The 15,654-nt window shown below is 56.6% G+C and overlaps 2 protein-coding genes across 15 annotated transcripts in view; both read right to left on the reverse strand.

Moving 5' to 3' along the window:
* The window catches only part of PPM1F (protein phosphatase, Mg2+/Mn2+ dependent 1F), a 33,293-nt gene extending 26,768 nt beyond the window's left edge, over positions 1-6,525 (reverse strand). Inside the window, exon 1 of one of the 2 annotated variants that reach the window (XM_054676052.2) lies at positions 6,282-6,525. The gene's annotated coding sequence lies outside the window, so the exon portion shown is untranslated. The remainder of the gene's footprint in view (positions 1-6,281) is intronic. The other variant, XM_016939786.3, reaches the window with a different exon arrangement.
* A 1,313-nt stretch (positions 6,526-7,838) lies between these two features.
* Positions 7,839-15,654, reverse strand: part of TOP3B (DNA topoisomerase III beta) — a 28,493-nt gene continuing 20,677 nt past the window's right edge. For 8 of the 13 annotated variants that reach the window (XM_009437886.5, XM_515006.6, XM_054676050.2 and 5 more), the window contains 5 exons: positions 13,807-13,935; positions 13,073-13,222; positions 12,617-12,717; positions 11,977-12,178; positions 10,516-11,080 (listed from right to left, as the gene is read on the reverse strand). In XM_009437886.5, coding sequence (XP_009436161.1) covers positions 10,599-11,080; positions 11,977-12,178; positions 12,617-12,717; positions 13,073-13,222; positions 13,807-13,935 — 1,064 coding nt within the window. In that variant the 3' untranslated portion in view covers positions 10,516-10,598. Of the gene's footprint in view, positions 9,824-10,515; positions 11,081-11,620; positions 11,775-11,976; positions 12,179-12,616; positions 12,718-13,072; positions 13,223-13,806; positions 13,936-15,654 lie in introns of those variants that run through there. The other 5 variants (XM_063807806.1, XM_063807807.1, XM_009437888.4 and 2 more) reach the window with 3 other exon arrangements.

Genomic DNA, 15,654 nt, shown 5'->3' on the forward strand with positions numbered 1-15,654 from the left:
GAAGCCACCAGGTCTGTGAGCCTGGACGTGGTGACCAGATGGCAGGAGGGACACCTGTTGGGGCTCTAGCGGTGTTCAGGGGAGGAAAGAGAAGGGCCAAGATGCAGGAGGCCGGCCCAGGGCTGTTTTGGAGATAGGCCAGAGTGGGAGCAGGAAGGGATCCCCAGAGGCTGCTGGGGCCACCCAAGGGGTGTCCAGGAGAGAAGCAGAGGTTTAATCTGGGACAGACAGGAGGTGCTGTGGGACACCATCGAGCCTATTCAATGCTCTCTAATAGGAGGAGGGAATTGTGAGCCTAGAATGGCTCAGGCCTGCTAAGCCCTGGCTGGAAGAGGGGCACTGTGGACAGTTCCAGGCGCTGACCCCACTGTGGGGCATGTGGGCTCTTCCTCCCTAAGTCCTTAGGAATGACCAGAGCTGACCAGCCCTGTGAGTTGCCCCTAACACCCCAGGAGCCAGGACAAGCCCCCATTTCACAGATGAGAATCCCAAGGTTTGGAGAGGGTTAGTCCCTCGCCTGAGGTGTCAGAAGGAAGACAGGGCCAAAGAGGGATCGCAAAGCCTGTGCCTTCACTCCCTCACCGGCTTCTCTCTCACTGGAAAGAGGCACATGGTGCCTCACAGCCTCCTCCCAGGGTGGCTCTGGCTCCTCTTCTCTCCTAACTCCGAATCTCCATAGTCGCCTCCCCAGCCTGCCTGCCTTGCCTATACCCAAACAGCTCTCCAGCGCCCCCCTTCCATGTTCTTTGCATCACCCCAGGGATTCACCTCCAGGCCCCACACCTGGGCCTCCCTGCCAGCACCCACTCAGCATGGACCCTTCTCTCTCCTGCCCCCTTCCTCTCGGGTGCCTGACCCCTCCAAACCCTCCCCACAGCGGGGACTCCACCTTGGGCTTTGTCTAACACTCAGGCTGGGAAACTTTCTTCAGCGAGTCCTACGCAGTAGTGGATGAGATTGGATCCAGAAAAAAATAAAAAAGAAATCCTACACAGTTACTAAGCCAGGGAGAAAAACTGCGTTCTTTTATGGTGACAAACGGACATGAGACTCTGAGGAACACCCCGAGTTCTAGGGTGGAGAATTAGGGGAACAGTTTCACAGCCCATCACCTTCATGAGGACTTCCAGTTTCTGAAAACTGAACGAAGAAGGCAAGGAGAATCTTCTAGAATCATCAGTCTTAGAATAGCCACAGACTCTGCCTACAAACTTTACTAAAAGGGCGGCTGCGGCAGAGGCCTGAGGTGCAGGATGAAGAGAGTGGGAAGTAAGAGATGCAGGGAGCTCACAGCCCACAAGAGGGCTGTCCTTATCAGGAATTGCTAACTTGGAACAAGCCTTCTGGAAGCCTAAAGATAAAAAACACAAAAGAGAATGGGGTGGGCAGAGGGAAAGGTCCCAGCACCAAGTTAAATGTCTGATCAGTGAGGGATTTGGAATGCAAGGGGTGAAGGGTGGTAAATTAACAAAACACAAAACCCTTCTCTTCTTTTAGAGGCAGAATTGAAAGTTAATTTATTTAAAGTGGACACGTACAAATAACGTAGGAATAGGGGTACTTGCTACTGAAGGTTCTGGAGATAGACTAAATTTATTGCTATGGTTCACATTTACTCACAAGTAGGAGTAAATTTAATGCAACCCAGGTTACAGAAGGCAAGCAGGTAAAAGGATAAAGAACATAAAACAACTGGCAAGGTGCTGTGGCTCAGGTCTATATCTCAGCGCTTGGGGAGGGTGAGGCAGGAGGAGTGCTTGAGGCCAGGAGTTCAAGACCAGCCTGGGCAGTGAGATCGCCACCCCCCCCCCCCACCCCCCATCTCTACCAAAAAAGAAAAAAAAAAGAACATAAAGCAAAAAAGGAAAAATCACTCTGAGAGCAGGAGGGACACTGACATTCAAACGACAAAGGGAAGACTGTGAGCTGGAGAAATGAGCAGAGGCTGGGAGCCCTAGTAGGTCAATGAGGAGGCGGCACGTCCTGCCAGCCATGCCCCAGCAGAGCTGTAAGGCATTCGAAGATGGCGTGAATTTCCCAGCAAGCTTGGCTGCCCTCAAGCAGTGCAAGCGGCCAAGGGCCCCTCTTCTGCCTGGGACTGCCCTGGCCCCTGGAGCTTCTGGGAGAATGTGAACGATGCAGAGCTGCCCCCAGCAACTGCCAGTGCCTGGGGCCTCCTCCCACTCCCTTGCAATTCCAAGTGATCTGGAGGCTCTACCGTCTCACCACAAAATGTGCTCATGTGAATTTATGATTAGGATCCAAGTGAGAGGACAGCATGCTCCCCGCTAGAGCACACAGAGGGCCCCCCTGGAGAAACCCCTGCCCACAGTGTAAAGCCCCACTGTCAAGGGCAGAATTCAAGACCCTTCACTTCCACCCCATTTGCTGGTGACGTCTGCTGGACCTTTTGGGATGCAGGTGCCTCCTTCTTGCCTCCTGACCTTGGGGTACTCTTTCCTGTGCCGTGAGCCCCTCCCCACAATCGGCCTGTTCCCTCAGGGAGGGTGGCTCCTCCTGTCTGCACTGCAGACCCTGATTCACTGTGGCCACCTGCCTGCTCTCTCTGTGCCTTGTGCCCACTATCTGCACATGCCTCAATGGTGTCTGTGCCATGTGTACTAAGTGAGGTCTGGGGGGTGTGATGATGTCTGTGTGTGAAGCTCTGTCTGCATCTGTAGAGGGGACAGGCTGGCTTACTCTCAGGGCCTGTGCCAACTGCCTGCTCTTGTTACAAAGGCAGGGTGCCCAGGGCCATCTTACTTGCTGGGGACCAAGCACCCTTGTTTCTGCATCACCAACCTAAGGCAAGGGGTGAGGAGAGAAACCAGGACACAGCTTTCTCTCCCTGGAGCCCAGACGTCGAAAGGGACAGGAATCATTTCCTTCCTTTCCCCAATAAGCTCCTGAATCTGATGTACACCATGGCACACCCGGCAGGAAGGAGAAATTCCTCACCAAGGGAAACCAGAGGCAGCCCTGGGAGTGCCTGGAGGGGCAGGGGACAGTGCTGTGGTTCTTTGAGGGATCAACTGGAAGAGACAGCATCAGGAATGGCATGGAGGCCAGAGGCAAGCCGCAGGGAGTAGGCAGAGCTGGGAGAGCACCAGAGGCGGCGGAGCCTGGTGCTGGGCTTTCCTGAGCAGGGCACACCAGTGAAAAACTCCGAATAAGAGGGACGTGTGCATGAGCCTGTGCAAATCACCAAGAGCCCGGGGTAGGCATGGGAGGGACATTGGACTCCTGCATCCCAGCACCGCCTGCCTGGACCAGTCTGGCCAAATGCGACTGGCAGCTGGTTCCTCCTGGATCAGGGCCCCACTGCACACCAAATGGGTGCTCACCCTCCTAGAACCTATTTAAGGTCCCACATAGGTGAGAAATGGCAAAGCAAACTCATCGGGGGGCAGCTGCAGGGGTGTGGCTGATGGTGCTGCCAGCTGCCATCCGCCCCTACTCTGAGCACTCTTCCTGGGATGGCTTTTAGCCTCCCAACAACCTCTTGTGGTTATCCCCACTTCACAGGGCAGGCTGTAGCAGAAGAGCTAAGGAACTTGCCCAAAGTCCCAGGGTGGGGTTCATGCTGGGGAACCTGGGCCTTAACTGTGATGACACCTGGGAAGTCATTCTGACTCCTTCTATCCCTGACCTGTCCCTCATTGGCCACCAGCTCTGGGCTTTGGCTCTCTCATGGCTCCTCCTTCCATTTCTGTGTACCCCCAACCCTAGGGCAGCCCCTCCCCTCCTTGTTTTGTGGTGCCCTCCTTCCATTTTGCCTCCCGAGATCTCTCAGATCCTTCCAGGCTTTGCTGAAATCTCCCCATCTTTGGATCCAGCATGCTCTCTTTCATGTCTCTATGGCACTTTTGCTCACATCTGACTTGTAAAAAGTTTTTTTAATTTAAAATATTTATTTTCCTCTAGTGCATTAGTTTTGACTCCTAAGCTTAACGAATGCAGGGTTTAACAACTGCAGTTTTTTAGGGGACATAGAAAAAATACTTGTTGAGTCTTGCTTAACTGCAGAACCAGGGTAATGAAAAAAACCCAGCAATCCTTAGAAAAGGAAACTGCACCACTATAGTGTAACAAAAGCATCATTCATGTTAAGTGTTTTTGTTTTTGTTTTTTTTGAGACAGAGTCTTGCTCTGTCACCCAGGCCGGAGTGCAGTGGCGCAATCTCGGCTCACTGCAACCTCCACCTCTCAGGTTCAAGTGATTCTCCTGCCTAAGCCTCCCTAGTAGCTGGGATTACAGGCACCCACAACCACGCCTGGCTAATTTTTTTGTATTTTTAGTAGAGATGGGGTTTCACCATGTTGGCCAAGCTGGTCTCGAACTCCTGACCTCAGGTGATCTGCCCGCCTCAGCCTCCCAAAGTGCTGTGATTACAGGTATGAGACACCACGCCTGGCCAACCTTTTTCTACCAAAGGAGATTCTTATTTCTTTATTCATAACTACTAATAGTTAGATGTAAATCCTAGATTTTTTTTCTACATATATAAATTTTTTTTATTGTTGTAAAATATACACACTATGTATCCTTTTAACCATTTCTAAGCGTACAGTTCCATGGCATTAAGCATAGTCACACTGCTGTGCAATGACCATTTCTTTCTACAGGCCTGACTTTCCTGATAGACTGTAAGCTCCCTGTAGTCAGGGAGCCCACGATGGCCCTTTGTGTACAGCAGGTGGTAAGTGTGATGGCAGAGGGAAGAGTGACTGGCGGGTGGCGTGGGCTGAGGAAGCTACACCACTCTGAAGGGTGCAGCGGGCAGCAGCGCCAGGTCTTAAAAGACTCGGTTGGCTTCAGGTGGTATCCTTTTTTTTTTTTTTTTTTTTTTTTTTTTTTTTTTGAGAGAGAGTTTCGCTCTTGTTGCCCAGGCTGGAGTGCAATGGTGGGATCTCAGCTCACTGCAACCTTCGCCTCCCAGGTTCAAGCAATTCTCCTGCCTCAGCCTCCTGAGTAGCTAGGATTACAGGCACCTGCCACCACGCGCGGCTAATTTTTGTATTTTTAGTAGAGATGGGGTTTTGCCATGCTGGTCTGGAACTCTTGACCTCAGGTGATATGCCTGCCTCGGCCTCCCAAAGTGCTGGGATTACAGGTATGAGCCACCGCGCCCGGCCTTCAGGCGGTATCTTAAAGGAATTCCACAAATGAACTTGTGTAGAGGTCCATGGCTTTCAGAAATGCATTCGTTTTGTTTACCTCTCACAACTACGCTGAGAAGTACATACTGTCAGGCTACACTGCAGATGAAGAAATAGGTTATAGGAGGGCAAGCACCCATTTAAGGTCTCACACAGGTGAAAGGGCAAAGCGAACTCAATCAAGGTCTCTGGATGCCCAGTGCCTTTGGTACTTCCACCTCGCGTGCAGGAGGAAAAGAGCGAAATTTGACAACAGAAGAGACTGGAGATGGCCTCAGAGTGCTGGCCGGCCCCACTTTCTATCCCCCGTGGTGAGAGCTCAGCTGGGCCCAGAGAACTTGTCCCGGGGAATGCCACCACGACATGTGTGACTCTGTCCCGCAGGGTGGAAGGCTTCGAAGGAGCCCGCCACCATGCAGTGGGCCTCACTGTGTGTCAAGCGCTGTGCCGAAATCCCTGCAGCCGGAGCCAGTTCTTCCTGTTGCACAGACAGGTTCAGGGGCTTGCCTGACCGAACCCAGCGGCAATGTGCCCGGCCTCCGCGCCTGAGGCTCTGGCTCACAGACCTGTGGCTGAAGCAGCTGCAGCCCGAGCACTTGTGCAGCTGACGCTCGCTTCACGGACGCTTGGGAGGCCGCCGAGCCGGGGGCCATCAGGCAGACTGGGCCCCTGAAGGTGCAGGGACTGGGGGGATATGGGGCAACGTGCCGGCCCAGAGGCTCCTGGGGGGTGGGGAGAGGCCAGATCTCGGAAAATGGGGCGCGTCCCCCTCAGCACCCGATTCTGCCTCATAGCCCTCGGTCCCTACCAGGCCCTCGGCTCGGCCACACCCCCGCCTGCCCCCCAGTTCTGCCCCCTTGGCTCCCCAGCCCCCCAACTCCCAGCCTCGGGTTCCTCAGGTCCGCAGCGGCCCCTCTTGCTCCTCGGCCCCCCGCACTGCACCCCCGCACCCTTTCGGTGCACCCATGTGAGCCTCGTCTCGGCCTCCTTGCCTCCCCAGCCCTCTGATTCCACCCCTCCGGTTCCTCGGTCCCATTTCACCCCTGTGCGCCTTGGGCGCTCGCCTGACCCTCGTCCCAGCCCCGTCAGCCCTCTAATCCCGTCCCCCCCGGCCTCCTCACCCCTGGTCTCCGCGGGCCTCAGCTGTCTCCTCGCGGCTCCGTGTCCCGCAAGCTGCTGCCGGTCGGCCCCGCCCACTTCCCGTCCCTGGCCGCCGCGGGCGCCGCGCAGGCGCAGTCGGGCCTCCAGGCTGGCGGGGCCGGACCTCTGCTGCCCCCTGGCGGCTACGTGGACGGTGACTGCGGCCCTTTAGTGGTAGGCGAACTGCGGCTCCACCTGGGCTCCGGAGCCGCCCGTCACCAGCCTCTTGCTTCTCTTCTGCAGCTTTGGGTGGGCGGCTGGATGGGGAAAGCAATCCCTAGGTCACAGCGCCCAGAAATTAAGCAACTTCTGCCGTCAACAGCTGGTACGTGACAGAGCGGGGATGCAAACCCAGACTGCCCAGGCAGGCTCATCCGTCGGGGAAGGAGGCACAGTCCCAGGCTCATTATGAGTTGTTTGTTTCCACAAACGTTGAGGCTTTTGTTATCTTTCCGTTCTGGAGGTCAGAAGTCCACTTAGCCTCAGTGGGCGAAGATCCAGGGATCGCCAGAATGCGTTCCTTTCTGAGGATTCTAGGGGAGAAACTGTTCCCCTGCCTTTTCCAGCTCCTAAGGGCTCCCTGCATACCTTGGCTCGTGGCCCCTTCCTACAGCCTCGAAGCCAGCAATGGCCAGTTGAGCCTTTCTCACACTGCCACCTCTGATTCCCTCCTCTGCTTCCTTCTGCTACTTCTAAAGACCCTCCTGATGCCATTGGGCCCACCCAGATAGTCCAGCATCATCTCTCTAAATCAGTTGATTAGCAACCTTAATTCCCCTTTGCCCCTTATTATTATTATTATTATTATTATTTTGACACGGAGTCTCACCCTGTCACCCAGGCTGTACTGCAGTGGCATGACCTCGACTCACTGCAACCTCTGCCTCCCTGGTTCAAGCGATTTTCCTGCCTCAGCCTCCCGAGTAGCTGGGACTGCAGGCACGCACCACCATGCCCGGCTAATTTTTTTTGTATTTTTAGTAGAGATGGGGTTTCACCATGTTGGTCAGGCTGGTCTCAAACTCCTGACCTCAAATGATCTGCCTGCCTCGGCCTCCCAAAGTGCTGGGATTACAGTACAGGCGTGAGCCACTATGCCGGGTCTGCCATGTAATCTAACACAGGCACAGGTATAGGACATGAACATCTCTGAAGGGCCATTTTTCTGCCAACACGGAGGCTCATGAAAATATTCTTTTTCTCTCTTTTTAGAGACAAGCTCCTTCTCTGGTGCCCACACTGGAGTGCAGTGGCATAATCACAGCTCACTGCAGCCTCAAACTCCTGGGCTCAAGTGACCCTCCCCTCCTGCCTCAGCCTTCCTAGTGTCTGGGAACACAGGCAAGCACCACCACGCCCAGCTGATTAAAAAAAATTTGTAGAGACAGGGTCTCTATGTTGCCCAGGCTGGTCTTGAACTCCTGGGCTCAAGTGATCCTCCTGCCTCAGCCTTCCCAAGTGCTGGGATTATAGGTGTGAACCATTACACCTGGCCAAAATATTTTATTTTAAAGGCAGAAGAAAGAAACCTTTATGTCAAAGAAAATGTTTTAATATATGATATTAATATATTCACCTTTATACCAATGCAGTTGGAAAGTATAATTTTTTAAATGGAGGATGGGGCACCAGATCTTATGTGGCTCTGCCCACCTGGCCTTCAGGTCCGCAGGCCTGTGTCCTTGCCAGGAATGAATGTCTCTGGGATGCTTCTCCAACAGGAGGAACCTGGAGTGAGACCAGGAACCTGGAGAACTAGCAGCTGGGTGACTGGAAAGGAAACCATCTGGGGTGGGGTTGGGTCTGCAAGGCAGGAGGTGTCTGGGCAGAGAAAGCAGGGCTGGAGCGGAGGGTCCTGCCTCATCCCATTCTCCTGCTCACTCCTTCCTCGATCCCTGTCAGGGCAGTAACCATGAGCAAGGCTTGAGGCTACTTCTTATAAACAGTGGCCCTGGGCACATTCCTTAGCTCACCTGAGCCTCAGTTTCTTGATGAGAAAAAATCGGGACAATAGCAACCAACCTATCTCAGAGGGCTGCTGTGAGACCCTGAGCCACTGTTTCTCAAACTGCCCCTGAGATCACCTACAACAGAATGGCTGTAGGGTGAAGTTTGAGAACCGCAGTACAGGTGAGGTGGTGCGTGGGGCAGGCCCTCCCACACTGTAAAGTGCAGTGTGGTGCGGTAAAAGCTGATATTCCCACAGGCATCCTCAGAGGGGGCCCAGTTAGACTCTTGAGCACTGATTCCATTCAAGGTCTGCGGCTTAGAGAGGATGGCAAAGTGAGGCACCACCAGGAGCTTGTCCCTATGGGCTCCAGGCCAAAGACCTGCCTGGAGATGACTCCTGCCTTGTGGCGCTGTCACTGCCTCACTGTCCACATTCCATCACGCCTCAGATCCTGGCTTCCACCCTGGTGAAAGGAATCTTTCAATATCACCCACCCAGCCACAGACGCTTCTCTGCTTCTCTGGCAAGGCTGCACCCCTGGCTAGGTGGGCAGGGCCAGGGGCTCCTTGAGACAGTCTGCAGCCACTGACCTCTCCAGCCTCCAGGGCAGAGGTACAGTCCCATGGAGCGTGGCTGATCTGAAGGCAGTTCTGGCCTAAAAGGGGTCTTGTCCCTTCCTTGTCCTCATTGCTCCCAAGGCCAGGTTGGCAGCAGTAGCAGCGGGGTTGGATGCTATTGGATGGGAGAAGGTGAATGGACTCGGAGTGCAGAATCAAGCTGCGGAAGCCAAGGGCCTTGAAGGAGGGTCACACACAAGGGACAATTGCAGAGGAAAAAAAAGGAACACTTTGTGATTATCCCTGCCTGTGGCTGAAAGCGCAGTGCAGAAGCATAGTAAGGAAGGACTGGGTGGTCTGGGTTTAAGACCTAGGAACCGTCTCTGCTCCTCCAAGCCTGAATTAGCCCTATAACCTAAGGGTCCTGGAGGTCTTGAAACCTTCTGCGGAGAAGGCTCCAGGTCCACTGGGCCCTGTGGGTGGAAGAGCAGAGTCACAGCCCTGCACTGGGGACCTAACAGGTGTGGCCTTGCTAGGGCCCCAGAATGGGACCAGAGTGGGTGGGAGGGGGCAGAAGCTCTGAGAGCACCCCCTCCTTCCTGAAGCCTGTGCTTCTGAGACACATCCCAGGACCCTCTATGTGGTTCCCCATGTCTCTGTGTATTTTCATTCAGCTTCGAGTAGCTCTCCAAACTGTGTTCCAGGGAACCCCTGTGTTAACCTGTGAGGGCCTCCAGGAAGGGGGTCCAGGTGGGGTATGCTTGGTGGGCTCTGGGTTTCCTTACAGGAGCTCTCATATAAGTCCTGGTGCAGCCTGGGAATCTACTACTGAGTTGGGGCGGGGGCAGGTCTGAGTCCGAAACATTCCTGACCTGCCCCTCAAAGAAAGGTCCCACTGAACAGTCTGGAAAGCTGTTTTGCTGAGCTCCCGTCATCACTCAGTGAGGCACGGGTGGAGTGTGGAGGGAGTTTCCAACACACAGTGGATCCCGCACAGGTGTCTCTCCTCGGGTGGCTGGGGAGGGGAGCACAAGAAGGCACTGAGGTCAGAGGGCAGCTGCCACCAGCACCTGGCACCACAGGGCAGTCTGGCCTACAGGGTATTTTCTAAACCTGGCATGTGAATGGGTTCCATGGGGCACCCAGCTGCCTCTAAGACCATAAGGGCTTGTTGTGAGAATAGGAATCGCAGCAGGCCCTGGGAAGCTGCCAGACGCGCACAGGCACCATGTACAGGGCTTCTCAGAGATGGGAGCAGGGAGCAGGGGACGGAGAAGCGTGGGGTCAAGAGGGTGGCCCTGAGCAGGGGGCTGCAGCGAAGACCAAGGGGATTCATAAGCCAGATCCAGGGAGGGGGTCTCCTAGCCCCACCTGCTCCACTAGACTCCTCTCCTGCCGGAGCCACAGCTGTCAAGGCCGCCTTCCTTAAGGCATCAGGGCCACTGCTTGTGCACACAGCTACCATCAGCAGCACGGATTGAGATGGGGTGTGAGTGCAAACTGGGTCTATTCCCCAGGGCTTCAGGGTTGGGGCATCCCTGCCCGTACTGCCAGGGTGTAGGGATAGTAGGGAGCACTCTGGGCACGTGTATGCAGGCTGAAGGGAGACGTATTGGGTTTCGGAGAGGGAAAGAGGGCCCCACAGGTGCCCAGGGACACGGTAACGCTCTGACATCGCTGCACCAGCAAAGGGGCCCCAGCTCTGGATAAGGTAAAATGCATTTTAATAGTTTGAAGTGCCATGAGGTGTCTGCATGGCACTGCAGCCTGGGTGAGGGAGGACAGGGTCATCATACAAAGTAGGCGGCCAGGGCTGACATCTTGTCCTTGGGCCGTCTGGGGTTGGGCTTCCCAGGGGGCCTCCTGGCCCGGCCCCGCCCTCGACCCTGCCTTCTCCCTGGTCCACCGCGGTGCATGGGGTGGCAGGAGGCCGCATGCTTCAGCTCCACCAGCTCCTGGAAGACGGGGTCACAAAAGACGCAGCCCATGTGCTGCGTCTCATTGCCCGGGAGTGGGGACTTGGCCTTGTTGAAGTCCACATCAAGCAAGGCGGCCTCACAGACACTGCAGGTGTCGGCGGACACCCGCACGCGGTGGGCGTTCTCGAAGCAGTGCGCTACCACATTGCACTTGTTGCAGGCCACCTTCCACTTGGGGCCCGAGGTGGGGTCCAGCACCAGCACCCCGCTCTCACATTCCACGCACTGGCCGATGCCCAGCATGCTCAGCGAGTGCTGGCAGGAGGGGTGCGTACACTCGTTGCAGCCCATGCCTGGCGGGAGAAGGGAGCCCTGTAAAGGCACGCCCACTGTGCCCACCTGCCCTCTGCTGCCTGCTCCCAATGCCTCAAGCTCCTGGATCCCTCGTCCCAGCAGAAGGAACTCTTCTTGGCCTTGCTCTTGGGGACAGCCTTGCTCATGTTTTGGCTCCTGGCTGCCATTACCCCTGTTTTCTGCTTACCTGAAACCTCCTCAACTTTCAAGGCCCCTCGCTGGCGCCATCCCAGTGGGTTTCAGCTGACTCCATCCCCCCTTTGCTTTGCTGCCAGCTTGTTACTGGTAATGCCACATGACCCTCATGTCACTGGGCCACATGGAACCACCCTGTCAGCTACTCTGGCGGCAGCAGGAGGGCAGGGATGGGGTCTCACTCCCGGGGCAGCCTGGGTGCAGACTGAGGCCCGAGGGGGCTTTCTGCAGAGCACACGGTGAATGTGGGCAGATGCCTCACTCCCGCTGATTCCTGGTCTGGCTCGGTGCTCTGTCCTGCCTGCCTGGACATGCGCTCCCTCCTCCAGTAATGAGGACGAGGATGAGGATGGAGGACAGTGGTGGACGCTGACTGGGGGTGCCCGCTCACCGGGTGGGTCCCCTGACTGCTGCATCCTCTTGCTCACTCAGCTCCAGAGGGAGCACTGCACACCTGTGCCCAGGTCCTGAGGGTGGACTAGGGTTGCCTGCTCGATTCTGACACAGAGAGAGGGTGGCACCACTGGCTGAGGCCTAAGCAGTGCCCCAGCTACATCCAGGGTCTCTCGTCTCAGTGCCAATGAGTGCAGGAAAGGCCAGGGTGAGGGGTCCCCTCAGAGTCCAGCCTGGTGCAAGGCAGGGGTTGGCACTGAAAAGAGACTGCAGCTACCTGTGGACAGGAGGGAGCGGCTGCACTCACCTTTCTTCATGTCTCGGAAGGGTGGGTGGTTGTAGCAGTAGGGGCACAGCGGGTAGCTCTTTCCCCGAGAGCCTGATGACCACAGGACCAGCTCGAAGTCATCCAGAGGGCAGCGGAGCTCCTTGTAGAGCTTGATGGTGCCGTTCTGGGGGAGCGTGTAGGTCTCATCGCAGTGGGAGCAGTGCAGGCGGCTTGGCTTGGCCTGCGGCAATGGCAGGCAGGCAGCGTGAGGGTCACTGGGGCCACTGACTTGGCACCCACCCCCACTCCTCTCATAATACAAAGTATGTAATCTGTCATGCAGAACCTGTGACACACTGCCAGGCAAGGAGCATGAGTCTCTGGCTCTTGCTCCACGCGTGCAGAAAAGGCAGTTCTAAAATCTCTGTGCGTACATTAATGCCCATGATGGCAAGTGGCATGGTGTTAGGGAAAAATGCACCATGTGTGTTTGCGTGGCCTAATGGCTGTGTGTTCTAGGGGACATGGGGACACTGGGTATTTTTTGGCAAGGCTTCTTTATGCTCAATCATTCTTTTGTGACAACCAGGACAAAGAACATGATTCCTGCTGATCAACGATAAAGCTGAGGCCTACAGGGGTGAGGCAGCTTGCCTGAGCTAGTGTTCCCTGCACCTACCTGGATGTACTTCATGAAGCGGTGGCACTTCCCACAGCGTGAAAGGGGCTTGCCTGTGGCCGCCAGGGGCGAGAAAGACACCTCCATCAACTCATCCATGCCTGCGGGCAAGCAGAGTGCAGGAGTCATCTCCCTCCCAGTCCCCAGCAAAAGGCTCCGCAACATGTGGTCAAGGGTCTGAGTGTGAAAGGGTCCCTATAGGCGGTGGTTTCTACTGTCCCTGGCAGCACGGCAGGGCAGCAGCCCTGTGCGTCAGAGGCACGTGTTCCTGGCCATGTGTGGTGTTAATGCACCTGCTCTTTCAACCCAGCCAGGAGGTGTCACTGCCCTGGCCTACGGAGGCCTGAAGCCCAGATCTGGGAGCTGGTCCCACGTGGGGACCTAGGTTCCCAGGTACTGGCCTTGCTGACAGAGAGACACCCCTCTGGTGAGGGGCAGGCCAGAGGCAGACTCTACCAGCAATGGAGTCGACAAAGTAGTGGAACTTCCTCTTGAACACGTCCAGGGTGTGGCCAAGGACCTGGCGGTAGTCGGCCTTGCCCTGGGCGATCAGGTTCAGCTGCTTCTCCACTGCACTGCGGATGGTGGGGAGCACCAGCTCTGCATCTGCAAGTGGGCAGGGGGCAGATATTGCCCTGAGCACTCGCACCCAGGGCCATGCCACCCCTTCCCAGGCAGGGATACTGCCCTGTTCACCCCTCCCGCTCTGGCCCGTCCTCCTGGCCTCTGCCCTACCCACCAGTCCACAGCCTCAGATGGTACCAGGCTGGCTCTTATGACCCCAGACCTTTCCTGATTTCCCACCTGGAAATGTCAGGCAGAGTGGCCAGGGATGTCCTGTGGCTAGAACCACATCACAGATGAGCTCCAGGCCGCCCTTGGGCCAGTTTTGTGCTCCTCCCTCTCCCCTTGGCCCCTGGGGAACCTCCAGGGAACAGGGCTGAGGCAACTTCGCCTCCCCTTTTGGTTCCCTCACACATCTGTTCAGCCTTCAAACACACTGAGCTCCTGCTCTGGGCAGGTCCTGGGGGTCCTGGGGCAGCACCCCTTCAGCGGGTGTTGAGGGAGTGTGTGTGGGGCTGGGGGATCACTGTAGGGCAGGGGCCTGTCTGGAGCGGGCAGCAGAGCCAACATCCAGGGAGAAGCCAGGGAGCCTCGGTGGGCCCTGGGGGCAGGACTGAGGAACTCACCAATCTTATAGTAGCCGTGCACCAGGACAATGCCGAGGTTGGTGGGCTTGAGCCGGCGCCCGCTCTCCACCGTGACATAGTTGCGCTGGCAGATGTTGTTGATATGCACAGGGATGCTGGCATCTGTGCCTGCAATGTACAAGGCCCCAGGGTTCCTGGCCTGCCTTGGACATGCCCCACTGAACCATGTGCTGTATCACCTGTCACGGGGCCCCTGGTGCTCAGGCCCTCTCACTGCTCCCGGTCACAGGAGGGAGGGCTGTGCCCTGAGCTCCCCCTGCACTGTGCTGGGCACCAACTGCATGCATTTCATGTTCTGCCTTGAGAACGCAAGGGCAGCCCTCCCTGGACGGGGCGCCTACTCCTGCTTTATGGCAGAGACAACAGGCTCGGAGGTTAAGGAACTCTCCAAGGTCACAGTGCTTATTCTGCGCCTGGAAAATGTGACTTCTATGGCTTCTCCTGCCTGGGTCCTGTGGCACCCACCTGCTCCCGGAGCCAGAGCCCCACTCCACCAGAACACGGAGGTGCTTACAAGCTCACTGCAGAGCTGCCCTCCCCTAAACCTGGACAATTCTGTCCACTTCCTGTCTCCCACCTCCTCCCTCTCTGCAAGGCCCGTCACGATCCCCAGGGGAGGCTCCCAGTCCCCAGGATTCCACTCTCCCACCCAGAGGAGGTTTCCTGGCAGAGGGGTGCAGCGGAGGCTGAGGCGTTTTGACTATGGCGGGTGCCAGTCAGAGGGGCAGAAAGGAGGCTGGGGCTCCCTGCATGCTCACCAGCATGGACAGGTGACACACACCTTCCCAAAGTAGCTCGGAGAGAATCTCACATGGGAAGAAACTGGCCTCTGGGGGCTAAGGAGCCTGCCGAGGGCCCATGGCTCTTGGCACGAGGCCAGCTCTGCACCCGGTGTGGCAGGCTGTGGGTGGCGTGTGCCACTACCACCCCGAGTCTGCCGGGCGCCATGACGCGTGGTGTGGGCTCCTCTGTGGCGGCTCTGGTCAGGCCCTTTTTACACACTCCTGGGGGCTCAGTCACAGGGCCACCCTGACCACTCTCCTGTTCAGAAGGTAACACCAGAGCCCTCTTCACTGTCATAAACTTGTATTGATGACTGGGTCTGGCTCACTGGCTAGCATAGGGCTGCCAGGAGCCAGTGTCCCATCAATGCGAGAGGGCAGAGGACACGGGGGAGCAGAGCCCACACTCCACAGTGGGCTGAGGGCTATTTCAGGACCCTGGCAGGTGCCCTGGACCCCTGAGAGGAGCAAGCCCAGAGCTCTGCTCTCCTGCCAAGATCGCCATGGTCACCAGGACCCCAGCCTGGGAAGAGACACTCCCTGAGAGTCCACCTATATGACCACTGCTGGAGCAGAGCCTGGACACAGTGGCTGTGACATCCCACAGGTCTCCAGAGCCTGTCAGCCAGGGGTAGTGCCCCAGGGAACAGGCAGTGCCCAGCGGCGCGAGTGCCACCTGGGGAGAAGGCTCCGGCAGTGAGGCTGGCCCCCAACATGTGAGACATCTCACAGCTCCAGGCCTGGGGACTTGTGAGGCCACCACTCCTGTGAGGAGTGTGCACTGGTGACTACACTTTTGCTTTGATAAACTCCCTGGGCTGCCCGTTTTTGCGTGGAAACTTCCTGGTCACCCTTTGGGGAGCCCTGTGCCTGGGACAGGCATTTCTGTTCTCTCCCAGGGAAGCAGCTCCTGTGAGATCTCATTTCCCTGTCACCTGATTTCAGGACAGCCCAGGCTGGCTGTGTGGACTCAGGGGACTGCCAATATGATTTCTATGAGTCACCTGGCATCTGGGCCAATCTTCAGCCTTGTGGGCGTTAGTCG

Source organism: Pan troglodytes, chromosome 23 (genome assembly GCF_028858775.2).
Source record: "Pan troglodytes isolate AG18354 chromosome 23, NHGRI_mPanTro3-v2.0_pri, whole genome shotgun sequence".
Classification (NCBI taxonomy): domain Eukaryota; kingdom Metazoa; phylum Chordata; class Mammalia; order Primates; family Hominidae; genus Pan; species Pan troglodytes.